Genomic DNA, 14369 nt, shown 5'->3' on the forward strand with positions numbered 1-14369 from the left:
CACAGCTTTAGAATAGCATTTATAGAAACTCTGATATTATTTAATATTAATTATTAAACTTTTATCAATAGGAAACCCTAATTTAAAATAAAGGATAGGGAAAGAGAATGGATCTGTGATTTTACTGGCATGTGTAACTCTCAAATGAAGAAACTTCCTCTATCAATATAGCTCAATGTTTTCTCTGCAATGTTTAATCTTAGAGAGTTGCTAAAAAAACAAAAAACAAAAAAAAAAAAACTTGCTTGGGATTCCAATGCCAGTATTCCAAAGTCAAGATATGAACTCAGATATTTTGGGTTTCATGTCAGCTTCCTATCCATACTACCTTCTCAAATAATTAAAGAGATTTTTAATTCATTTTGTATTCACTTAAGTAACATTTACTAAGCATCTACTAAGTGACCTACTCTGTTAGGTACTGAGGATTCAAAAATAAAAATAAATAATCCTTTTCCATTATTGGGGGTTGCAGGGAGAAATTACACACAAAAAAAGGAAATGTAAAATGTATACAACTAATTAGGAGTTGAGAGAATTGAATGCTAAAGGGAAAATCTTGCCTAGTGAGAGAAGAGGAATTCCTGAACAGGACCAGCTAGAACCACATTCAAAAAGATCAAGTAAGAGTAATTCACTTCATCTTCTTCAATCAAACAAAATTCCAAACCCTCAGAGATACCTAATTGATGAGGTCCTGGAGAGTGCTGATGGAGCACTGATAAAATTGTTCCCTGGGGCAAGCAGGGAAAAGGATCTGATAGAGATCAACTGAGCTCCATGGTCCTACCCTCGGTGGAGGTTATCCAGTCAGAAATCCAAGTTATGTCAAACCTCTGAGGCTCATCCTTTGTGGAGGTCATGGGCAGCCCACTTATGTCTTATTAGAAAATCCAGTCATGTTTCTGAGATTAAATTTCCCCCATAAATCAGTTTATGACCCATGCCATCTTTGCTGAATCTCTTTTGGGTCAGTGCACCCGAACACTGTTCCGTGCTGTTTTTCCCTTTCCTCTTTCCCCTTGTCATATGGTATCTCTCCAAACTTCCCTAAATCCTTTACAGCATCCCTCCTCTCAGATCCTACTTCTCTTCCTTATAACTAACTAGCTCTTTTTGGGTGTTAAATCCCCATTAGCCAACTAATAGTGTACTCCAACCTCATGAGATATTTCCTTTCTCCTGGCTCATTGTAAATTCTACTAGGGAACTTATCTTTTCCATAATTAATTTTTAAAACCCTTTTCCTTGCTGTGTGCTCTCCTACTCTATTTCATATTTATCATTCTTGCTGTATGTTGTATTTCTCTATTTTGTCTGAAACCTCTTCTCCTTTTGTCAAAGAGAATGGCCATTGTGAATTTTTCACATGACCAAACTCCTACATTTGGTGTCTAAGGCCTAAATAGCATCATTTGGTGCTCTATAAGTCATGCCATAACTTCAATCTTTATATCTGGGAAAGGGAGAATTATTCACAAATACTCTCCAGACATTGTTCTGTCTTCTTTAGGTCCAATAAGCTATGAGTACTGGGCAATAACAAGGCATTAGCCATACTAATACAAGGCCTAATTTGATTTAAAGTATTAATAATATTCATTTCTAAGACTTATACATACCATCTCCTTTCTGCCTTCATCCTTCTCTTGAAGTTTTAGATGAGCAGAAACCTGAAACAGGACAAAAACAACCCAGAGAAGGTTATGTAGAAGGAAATTGTATCTGGAAGAGCCAAATTGTAAATAATAAGACCAAAGCAAACAAAAAGTCCCACACAATTTAAAGGGCATCTTGTGCCATTTCTCAGATCAACTCAACTACTTTTGTATTTTGTAGAAATTGTAGAGAGAATTTTGAAAAGAAAACTTCAGAGAGTTTGCCTTTTTCATCTAAATATTTATCTAATGTTCCAGTTCCCTTATTAGAATAAAAAGCTTGTTATAGAACAGAAATATCACATTTCCAGATATCTTATTTAAATTATCTTAATTTTTCACAAATTTCAAATATAATATTTCTAAATCCAAGAATGTATTGGCATATAGGAAAACTGACTTCTGTTCTCAGTTCTTCCACTACCTTGTGTGATCTTGACAAGCTATTTAAATCTTGATTCTCATTCTCCTGATCTTTCTACAACCTTTGACAGTGGTGCTCATTCTCCTCCTTGAAACTCTTTCCTCTCCAGGTTTTTGAGATAGCACTTTTTCCTGATTTTCCTCCCATCTGTCTGACCACCTCATCTCTGTCTCCTTTGCTGGATTCATTTCTAGATCATGTCTTTTTACTGTAAATGTCCCGCAGCCTTCTGCCTGAGGCCTCTTCATATCTCTCTATATATATTACTTAACTTGGAGATCTTATTAGATTTAGTTACCTTCTGTATGCTGATGATTCTATTATGTATTTTACTGCCCCAATCTCTCTGCTGACCTCCAATTTCACAACTCCAACTATCTTTTAAGTATCTCAAATTGGATGCTTAATAGATATCTTAAATTCAACATGTCCAAAACTCATTATCTCTTTTCCAAAATTCCTTATTCTTGTATAGGGTAAAACCATCTTTTTTGGCCTTCAGGTGTTATAATAATCTGGAAGTTATCCTTGACTTCTACTACCCCTTTATACCCAATCTTCTGCCAAAGCTTGTAAATTTTACCTTTTTAATAACTCTTCAATACAACCCTTTCTCTCCTCTGACACTACCACAATTCTAATGAAGTCCCTCAACATCTCATTCCTGGATCACTATATTAGAATGTTGATAGGTATGCTTGCTTCAAATCTCTTTCCACTCTAATACATTCATCCATCAAAGTGATTTTCTTTTTTTTTCTTACTTCCATATATATCATTTTGTATAAGAAAAATCAGACCAAAAGGGAGAATTATCATGAGATAGAAAAAGCAAACAAACAAAAAAGTGAAAATACTATGCTTCAATCCACATTCAGTCTCCATAGTTTTCTCTGGATAAGAATGACATTTTCCATCTCAAGTCTATTGGGATTATCTTGAATCACTGCATTCTTGAGAAAAGACAAATCTATCATAGCTGATCATCACATAATCTTACCAATACTGCATACAATGTTCTCCTGGTTCTGCTTATTTCACTTAGCATCAGTTCATGAAAGTCAGAGATTTTTTAAAAAATAGATCTATGTCTCTTCCCTTCTCAGTAAACTCCAGTGGTTCTCTATGGCATCCAGGATCAAATTAAAAAACCTGTTTGGTGTTTAAAGTCCTTCATAATCCCTTACCTCCACCTTTATAGTTTTGTTAATATCTTACTCCTCATCATATGCTGTTTGATCCAGTGACATTGACCTCCTTGCTTTTCTATAAAGAAGACTTTCCTCCTTATCCCCATTTCTCAGTTCTGGGTATTTTCACTGGCTATCTCTTATTTCAATGCTCATTTACATCTCTTGACTTTCCTGAATTTCTTTAAATCCCAACTAAAACCCTATCTTCTATACAGAGCTTCTTAAAACTTTTCCCACTTGAGACCCCTTTTTTGCCCAAGAAATTTTTATATTACCTTGGTTATAAAGACATTTACTGCTAATAAATCATAATTTTGTGACCTTCATATTCAGTAATGAGACCACATATGGAGTTGTGAACCATAGTTTAATAAGTTGGGTACTACAGGCTGTCTTTCCCAACTTCTCTTACTTCTACAAGCCTTCCCTCTTTTAATCATTTCCTATTTATCCTGTATAAGTTTGGTTATATATATTTGTTTGATTGTTGTCTCCCCAATTAGGTTGGGATCTACTTGAAGACAAGGACTGTATTTCGCTTCTTTTTGTGTTCTCAGTGTTTAAGACAGTACCTGGCACATAGTAGGCATTTTATACCTATTGACTAACTAACCCCTTTGAGTGAACCTTAGTTTCCTCACTTGCTATGATCAAATAAGATATGGGTTAAAGTTTCTGGAGGAAAAAAATGTCAGTATCAAAGGTAAGATTATTTTATACTTATCTTAAAAGAAGACAGAATATATCATAGTTTCAAATGATTATAAAAGATCCTAACCAATACAAATAAAGTTACAAGAAAAAGTCATTAATAGTTCTGGGAATCAAAACTTTTTGACTTTCAGAGACTTCACAATGCATTAGATTCAATCAAGAACTGTAGCTCTGAGTTCTGAAAGACTATTTAAAGAGAATCTATTTTGTAAGTGGCATAGTCAATCTATGATATAATGCATGCACATAATAATATAAACATACTGGGTACCTGGATCATAAGTATAATAGAAAAATGAATAATTTCACTGTTACCTTCTAGCTATTAATGTTCTCCTCTCTCCCTCAAACAATTATCTATACTTCTCTGTTCAAATGGTATATCTTCCTAACTCCTTAAGATTAGAGATTATATTTTCATTTATTCTTTGTCTCTCCTGTGCTTGGCAACAAAATCTTACATACACATCACATAAATATTTAATGGAATGGATTTATAAATTCATAATGCCTAGTATTTCTTTTCAGTATTTCACCTGAAGATTCTATGCCCAAATTGCCATTGATCTTCTTTAGATACAAATGAACCTTCTGACAATATAGACTAATACTTGCAGTGATTTGGAACACAAACTTCACATTTATAATCAAGTGAAATGAGAAAATTTCCTTGAAGGATAGGGTTTTAAGAGTCTTCATATAATGTGCTATGGGGAAGAACAAATATCAGAAAAACCTAAAATAAATTCCTATATTTTAATGAATTAGGACCCTTTGGTATCTCCTAGTCTATACTGTATGCATATGTGTATATATAACATAAACATACATACATATATGCATATATGTATGTATGCACTTGCATAAATACATACCTAACACTAGCAAGAATGTTACAAAGTCTAAACTCTAAAAATCAAAAAAACTGATTTAAATTTGGAAGGAACTCAGAAGCCATGCAGTTCAATCAACTCATTTCACAGATAAAATTGAGACTGAGGGAAAATAAGAGGCTTGTCCAAGGTCAAATAGGTTATAATCACCTGAGGCAGAGTGATTACATATCATCTAAATCCAAACTTTTCACTATGGCATCCAGATGATACAGTGATAAGCAGTGAACTTAGTTGGGAAGATCTGAATTCACATTATGAATTAGATAGTTACTAGCTGTGTGATACTGGGAAAATTACTTAACTTTTTCTGCCTCAGTTTCTTTTTCTGTAAAATTAGGAAAATAGTAGCACCTACCTCATGGGGTTACTTTGAAGAACCTAGGAGGTAAAATTTGCAAAGCACTTTGCAAACATTATCGTGCTATTTTAATGTAAGATATGATGATGATGCCTACCCTATTAAACAAAGCTAAATGCAAGTCCTAGATGAGAAGAGTTTCATATAACATATTAACAGAATGCCAGGCACTTTCCTAAGCATTAAGAATACCCTTCCCCCCAAAAAAGGAAAAGTTCTTGCCTCCAAGGAACTTGCAATCTAATGGGAAGGACAATCTGAAAACAAATATATACACCGTCAGTTTATACAAATGAAAAAATAGAAAGAAACTAACAAAGGAAAGGTATTAGAATTAGGAGAGGTTAGGGAAAACTTCCTGTAAAAGATGGAATTTTAGTTGACACTTAAAGGAATTCAAGGAAGTCAGTAATAAGAATGGAGAGAGTAGTTCAAGAATGGGGGAAAGAAAATATCTCCAGCTGAGAGATGGAAACTGTGGAATAGCCAATGGGCCACTGTTACTATATTGAAAAATGTTGAAGAGAATATGGTGAAGTTAAGATGTAAGGAGACTGGAAAGGTAAGAGAAGGCCAGGTAATAAAGGGATTTGAATGCCAAATACAACATTTTATATCTGATCTTGGAAGAGCCACTAGGACTAATTGAGCAGGAGGATGACAGGATCAGTTTTGTGATTTAGGAAAACCACTCTGATGGCAAAATGAAAGATGGATTGGGATGGAGATAGATTTGAGACAGGTAGACTCACCAGCAGGCTGTTACAATGTCCAGGTATGAAGTGATGAGTTCCTGGACTAGAGTGGTGGCAATGGCTAAGAAGAGACAGGAGCATATTTGAGAGATGGTGAAGATATGGCAAAGGTAAAATCAACAGACCATGGCAATAGATTGGATAGGAGGAGGGATCACTAAAAATAGTGATGGGTCCAATGTCACTTCTAGGTTGTGAGCCTGAGGGATTGGAAAAATGGCATTGCCCTCTACAGTAATAGGAAAGTTAGGAGGAGGGGAGGGTTCAGACGATAAGTTTCATTTTGGCTGTGTACACATCTAAGCTTAGATTGTAACCTAAGCATATCTGTACTTTAGAAGAACTTGTCCAGTCAGAGGCAGTGGTTATTAAGGAAGTATATATAATATACTTAAAATCTCTATTATCTACGAGATTATGAAAAAGATTAAAGAAAAAAAATTCCTAAATCTTAGACCTTTTCATAGAAGACTCAAATAAAAGCAAATGAGTATTGTCAAATCAAAAGATGAACAAATGATTGGGAAGCCAGCTTTTTTCAAAGCTGTCTGAAAAAAAAAAAGAATTGATAGAAAATTAGCATAAACAGATAAAGATAATGGGCAAGCAAGTTAGTTAAAAAGAAGGGAATATTAGTCTTCTGAAGACTAAAAGAGATGTCCTAGAGACCAATTCCTCTAGCATAAAAAAATCCTGGTTTAATATCAAATTACAGTGTTAGCATTCTACACCAAAAGTTAAGAATAGCGAGAAATGATCTTCAAGTGACAGTAGAGTTCAATTTGCTATTGAATGTTGTGGTTACCCAGTAAATAATATAAACCCAAATTATAAGGCATAGTAAACATTCTAGTGCTCTAGTCCCATCATCCCAGTAAACAACCACTATAATTTATTTTATGCGAACTCTGATATTTGTTCTCCTCCCATGGCACAGACATTCTTTTAAATGGTCACAATCAATTAATATATATAGATGTAATGTGGGACAGATTTCATATAATATATTCCCAAATATAGGGTCCAGAATAGAAAGAGCTCTAGATCAGCAATCAGGAGACTTGAGTTCAGGTTTCAACTGTCATTAGCTATGTGACTTTGGGCAAGTTACCTCTTTTTGCTCTGTTCCTGTTTCCTTATTTATAAAAGGAAGGGGTTAGATCATATGATTAGACTATAATCCTTGATATACAACATAGTTGTATTCTTGATAAATATTGTCTTACAATGACAATTAAAACAAAACCAAAAAACAGTGAAAATATCAGGAAAAGAATTACAGAGCTGTGAAATCTTACCATCATGGCTTCTTGCACAGTAATATGAGGAAGTAGCATGTCATCTTGCATAATATAGCATGATACTTTACGGAAACAGCGGAGGTCCCGAGGCAGTCCATTGATGAGAACTGACCCTTTCATTCCTGTCTCTCTAAAAATGCCAATAAGGAAAGAAACCAGTAAGCCAAAAGGTAAAATGATAAAACTCTTTCATTTTTCCTATTACCTAACATTAGAGAAGAAGGGAAGGTGAGAGGATACATCTAGCTTTTTTGTTACCTGCACCATACAAAGGAAATTTTAAATGGTTTTAAATGACAATTGACACAACTCAGTAACCATTCATATTATTAAATAAGGAAAATGAATAGCATAGAAAAGTGAAATCAAGCATATGGCTTTTTATAAGATAGTCATAATGATTTCTTAAATAAATCTATTAAACAGATGTACATGCATGCCTTTAAATATACTCCTTGAGGATGAAATAAATATTCTCTGATTTTTATAACACTTTCTGAGAATGACTAAAATTCAAGACTTCTTAGGAGCAGCATAACCAAGCCAATGTGAAGATATGATGAATATTACTGAACTTAACTTAGGCCCAATTCTGAAAGCAAAAAATAGCATGAAATTCATTAGTGCTTTGACAGCTTAAAAAAAAAAGAACGAAGTAGTGGCTTTTGTGTTTCGAAATAAGGCAACTAGGAATGAATTATTCAGTATCATTTCCTATATTCTATAGAGAACAGAAAGATCTGAGATTCCATGAAGCCAATTCAATTCTCATTTTCATTCCTATCATTTTGTCTCAGCCAAGACAACCATAGGCAATGATGAACTAAAAGCTAGGTAAGACAATTTCCCACTGCTTGAGTTATTAAGTTGATAATTTTGTATGCCCCACAAATAATGTTTAAAATATTCAAATGGCCAAGTAAAAAGAATATCCCCATCCCTGATTAGAGTGAAGGATCTTTCACATCAAGAAATGAATTTAAGCTAACTTCTTTCTCATTAGTTCATAGTTTAGTAGAAAGATTTGGGAACCAGAAGACTGAGACTACAACCTTGGTTCTTCTAATTACTATCTGAGTAGCTTTAGGCAAGTCATCTCTCTGGGCCTCAGAGAATTCTTTTTTAAAAATATCTTTATCTTTAAAATTAAGAGGTTAATAGATGATTTTGAAATTTTTTTCCAGCTTTCAACCTATAACCCAAGGATCCTATGAATATTTGTCCAATAAGTATCAAAAATGATATTTAATAAATACCTAATTATACAAAAGGTAACTTTATTTTGTTTACTTAGTAAATGCCAATATGCAAGTTATTATATAGGATAATAAGTGAAACACGGTGACCAAAAAGTCATAGTATAGTTTTAAGCTATATAAGCGCTAATAGCTTACATTATTAAAATATTTTTAAAATTAAATATATATGTATAGTATATGATATGGAATTATACAATATAATATATAAAAGCTTAAGTAGATTAAAACTGCACTAAGTCTTTTGGGACACCATATATTATGTAATTTTAGGAACTTTAGTTTGATTTTGAACTGTGAATGCTACACACTAAAAAAAATGTCGTGAGAATTTATTATGAGCCTAATAAATATGATATATACAGAAAAAGGGGAAGCTGGTTATATGAAATTGTGATGTTTTGCTTGACTTTTCTCCCACTATATATATTGTACTACATATTTTTAAATATAATTAAGTCAATAAACATTTATTATATGCCTATTGTGTGCCAGGCACTGGGCTAAATGCCAGAAAAAAAATTTAAATTACAAAAAGATCATCCCTACCCTGAAAGAGTTCTCAGTCTAATGGGGAAAGATAATACTCAAAAGAAAATGGAAAATCTGAGGGGATGGTGAGGAAAGAAGATAACTAGAACAGATTGATTATGGAGAAATACAAAAGCAGCATAGCTGGCACAAAACTGAGAAAAGATTGTGCCAAGCCCCTTTCTTAAATGGAAGTGCTGGGGCTTATAGCCCTACCTTCTAGTTAGAGTTCAATCAGAGAGGGAGAAAATACTGATGATAAGTGAATACTAGATAGATGCACTTTTGTAAGAAAACAAGATTTCCCAATGATGTTTCCTGAAAAAGCAAGATATGATGAAGAGGTCTAAAGAAGTTCAAAAGTTCAGAATAGTTTGTATTTGAATTTTTATCATTAGGGATTTGAAAATTTTTGTATCTATTTGATAGTTTGCTTTATTTCTTTTGAAAATTGCCTATTCATTTTGAGGTACTATCTCACAAATATCAGATTGACTAAGATGACAGGAAAAGATAATGAATGTTGGAGGAGATGTGGAAAAACTGGAACATTAGTGCATTGTTGAATTAAATGGAATTGTGAAATTATCCAACTGTTTTGGCCCAAAGGGCAGTAAAACTGTACATACTTTATGTCCCTTCATTGTTCACTACTGAGTCTGAAAACCAAAGAGTTCGTAATGAGTTCTGAATTCAGGTTTGACATTCTAGTCACTATGCCACCTAGCTAGCCTTGCAATAATTACCATTCTTAATTGGAAACTTGATATAAGATAATATAATAATATAATTCAGTGCTTCCATTCAGAAAAATATTAGTGATTCTGATTTTTTTGATTCTATACAATTATAATTAATAATGGCTAACATTGATGGGATAAAAATGCACAAAATTCCCATGATCTGATTTTGATTTTTTTAATAAAATACAAATAAAAGCTACACAAATTATCAGTTTCCAATGAAGTATACCATCTATTAGTTTGGGAATGGAAAGAAGGAAGAAAGGAAAAACATAAATGAGGAAAGGAAGGAAGAAGGAAAGGAAAAAATAAAGAGAGAAGAAAAGAAGAAAACCAGGAAGGAAGGAAAGAACAAAGGAAAGAAGGAAGGAAGGAAGGGAGGGAAAGAAGGAAGAAGAGAGAGAAGAAAGGAAGAAGGAAAAGAATGAAGGAGGGGGGGAAGAAGGAGGAAAGAAAGGAAGGATAGAAAAGAAGGAAGGAAGAAAAGGTATTTTCCAACTATCTCATTTGATCCTCATAACAATAGTTGAGGAAACTTGAGACAAACAAAGCTGAAATAACTTATCCAAAGTGAGAAGGCTACTACGCATTGAAGGTCCCATTTGAACTTGGGTCTTTCTAACTTTCAGGTCCACTGCACTACTCAGCAGTCCCTAAGATGTCTTATTCTTTAATGCTTCTTTACTTTTGTTCTCATTGCCACTTCTCATCTTCAAAATGCATCTCAAATCCTTATCATACATTTTAATCATTCCTCAAAACCTAAGGCCAGGGAAAACCCCTTTTTACTGGATCTAGGCTTATACCTTAAAAATCACCTTCTCCAACCCCTTCATTTTATAGGCAAGATAACTTCCCACAATAAATGCTAAGTATCAGACATAGGATTTATCCTAATGACATGATGTAAAAACCAATGTTCTTTTTCCTCCACCATGTTCCTTCGTGAAGTCTTCTCAATCCATAATAAAATCACTTTTCCCTGAACTAAGGACACTTATAGGCATTTAATATTTATCACATGCTTATCTCTTATTATCATTATTTGATTTTTTTATTTATATAGGTCCTGTTTCCTTAACTTAAGTGTGAGCACCCTAAATGCAGATTTAGTTCTCTGTATCTTGAAGTAGTTCTAGGTTCTTAAATTGTAGTTTCCAACTCGATACGGGGTCTCATAACTGAATGTGGGAGCTGTAAAATTACGACATTATCAGTAAATATTTGATTTGTATACCTTTTTTATATATCTATATACCTGTAGTTATATAAAAAATTCTCAGGTGAAAAGGGGTTGTGAGTGGAAAAAGTTTAAGAAAAGTCCTATAGCACCTAGAACAGCAGGGGGTTCAATTAATAGCTGTTTCACTTAACATTTACTCAATGGCAATAGGTGTGCAATTGTAACAGATTGGGTAAAGCCCTTGCATTCTTATTTTCCCTTTTAGTCACCTGTATCCTGCCAGGATGTTCATGAGTGTTGATTTTCCAGCTCCAGAAGGACCCATGATTGCAACAAGTTCTCCACTGCTGAATTTCCCTGAAATTCCTTTCAAAAGAGTCTTGTATCCTGAAAAAAGTACACCAATATTTTATTATCTTAGACATAATACATAATTACTTTAAACTCCCATATGTACAAACACATACACAGCAAAATTGACACACACCATATGAAATTATATAAATCCAGTAATTAACTCCAGGCATAGAGTCAATATCTAACACCATGGTTTCAGCAACAATATGGACCCTGTGATTTTCTTTAAAGCTATTTTTTTCCCAGTGGAATTTCAGTGGTATACAAGAGCCTCTAAAACCCTTAAATTTGAATTAATTTATTATGATCCTATAGACAATTTCTTTTGAGTGTATATGAAATTTCAGCCCTAAATTATCTTAGACAAAAATAGTAGAGGGAGGGCATAAAAAGGATTATATCATCTAGGATTGTATTGATTTTATTAAATAAATAATCTGAAAAATTGTTAAGTTTAAAGTGAAAGCCATAGATTTTAAAGACAAAGCTTTTAGATTGAGTCCTTATAGAAAAAATCAGAAAAAATACTTAAATATCCAAGATTCCATGATTATAAAAGAACTGTGTAGATTTTGGGGGAAACTCACAAAATATTATTTTTTTAGTTATGTGGTGACAGACTTCCAATAATGTCTCCATTTTTGGAGTCTATATTCCAAAACCAAAATAATGAAATATGAAAGAAAACAATTAGATAATCATAACAATAATATACATTTATATAGTGCTTTAAGGTTTTCAAAGTACTTTATTCACAACAATCTTGTGAGGAAGGTATTACAAATGTTATATTATCCCTCTTTTGCAAATGAGGAAACTGATGGTTATAAATGATGTGATTGTGTGGGACAATTTTATGCAAAATTAAACTCGCAGGGATATCTCAAGTTATAGAACAAAAACTTTATTAGGACCTCACAAGACCCAGGTGGTCATCTAAACTCCGAACAAAAGGGATGTGTTGGGAGCCAGGAGAGAGCCACCACCCAGTGCCCACTTGTAACTTTTATACAGAGTACCCCAACCCACCCATCCATTCTGATTGATTATATAGCTTGTGTTCCCTGATTGGGAACTGGAATGTTTACAGGTTATAAATCTTTCTTTCCCCCCCCCCACCATATGACTTTTAAGAAAACAAAACTTAGGCCTGTAAGCTTGATCTACTTTAGTCCATGGTTTCAAGAAACCGAAACTTAGACCTATAGGCTTGATCTACTTTAGTCTATGGTTATGAGCTACTTGCATTCATGACCAAGACACATTATTAATAAATGTTAACTCTAATATTAGAATCTGAATCTTTTCTAATTCTAAAGCTAAACATCTTTCCTCAGGATCTTTAATATTGTATCATTCTTACATATAAGGGCTTCTTAAGCTTTTTCCCACTTGTAATGCCTTTTCATCTGAGGAATTTTTATATAACTCAGGGCACAAAAGTATATAAAATATACAAATCAAGCTTTTACTGATAATAAATTATAAAGAAATTTATTTTAAACTTCTTACTTTTTAATAAAGATAAAAGCAAATGTATATACTGATGAGATGGATGTGTTTTAAATCTTCATGTAATATTTGATATCTTTTATTTCATGATCCCCCACATTCAATTATATAACTCCATATAGGATTGTGACCCACAGTTTAAGAAGCTTTGCTCTAGAAAGCAGTCCTTAGCCATATTTCACAGCCATTTCTTTACATTTCACAATTTTTTCAGGTATAGTCTTACTTTGAATACAAGTCCCTAAGGTCTTGTTTAAGAGATGCTATGAGGGGTGGATATAAAAGACAAAGAACCACTACTGTAATAACAACTCATTACTGAGACGAAGTGTTTACATGGGGGGGACAAAGACTTGTTTGCATTAAGAGTAGAGATAGGGGAAAATATAAGAAACAAAGAACCTAAAACTACTATGAACTGCTAAAGAACTAAGACCTACTTATTCAAATGATATCATGTTAATATAATTATGAGCTAAGTTCTTTCTTTCTTACCGATAGCATTCTGGTTAGGATTCAAAGCTCTACAGAGTTAATTAGATTCATTGGCTCCAGAAGGAAAGTTCCATAAACAGATTAGTTAATCCAGAAAACAGTTTTATAGTCAATAGTTTTCATTTTATTTTATTTCATTTACTAAATTGTCTGAAATTCTTTTTCTAGATCCCTCTGCCATTCCCACTGAGTCAGAAGACTAAGTCCTATATCCAGAACTTATAACCTATATACAAGCATATATATTCTCCGACTTGCAGTTACATTTCAAATATGGAAGTATATTGTGAATAGTATGATAGTAATATAATTGTTAGAGCATATGAATCACCAGGACAGCTATGTAGTGCTAGACTGGCAAGTGTGAAGTCAAGAAGGCTCATCTTCCTGCTTTCAAATCTAGTCTTGGATGTTTACTAGTTGTTTGATTCTAGACAAGTCACTTAACCATGTTTGCCTCGTTTTCCTTATCTGTAAAGGAAATGGCAAACTACTTCAGTATTTTTGCCAAGAAAACCCAAAATGGGGTAATGAAGAGTTAGACATGACTGAAATGAATGAATAACAAATATGAATCACCTATATTTTATAGGATAATTAACTATCTAGGCATTTTATAATGATCATTAAATAAGAAATAAAAATGTCTTAACAATTTAAAACAAAAAATGGAGAAATATATAAACAAGGTATAGAGTCTCAAAACAAAGCATACAAGAGCAATTTATCAGTTTTAGAATTACAATCAAATGAAATTGAACAAAAAATTACCAAGTAAAAATTTTGGTTCAGTCAGGTATACAAGAGAGGCAATAAAGTGAAATGGAAAAAGGACCTATTGTGCAGAAATCAAATGATTGTTGTTATTTAGTCATTTCAGTCCTATCTGACTTTATGACCCCTTTGGAGTTTTCTTGGTAAATATAATAGAAGAGTTTGCCATTTCCTTCTCCAGCTCATTTTATAGGTGAGGACACTGAAGCAAACAGGGTT

General features: G+C 33.2%; 1 protein-coding gene across 1 annotated transcript in view; it reads right to left on the reverse strand.

Annotated features, from left to right (window-relative positions):
• The window catches only part of ABCG1 (ATP binding cassette subfamily G member 1), an 88104-nt gene that overhangs the window by 35072 nt on the left and 38663 nt on the right, over positions 1-14369 (reverse strand). The window contains exons 3-5 of the mRNA XM_051990576.1: positions 11282-11399; positions 7297-7429; positions 1623-1673 (exon numbers count right to left, since the gene is read on the reverse strand). Of these exons, the coding sequence (XP_051846536.1) occupies positions 1623-1673; positions 7297-7429; positions 11282-11399 (302 nt within the window). The remainder of the gene's footprint in view (positions 1-1622; positions 1674-7296; positions 7430-11281; positions 11400-14369) is intronic.

Source organism: Antechinus flavipes, chromosome 3 (assembly GCF_016432865.1).
Source record: "Antechinus flavipes isolate AdamAnt ecotype Samford, QLD, Australia chromosome 3, AdamAnt_v2, whole genome shotgun sequence".
Taxonomy (NCBI): Eukaryota; Metazoa; Chordata; class Mammalia; order Dasyuromorphia; family Dasyuridae; genus Antechinus; species Antechinus flavipes.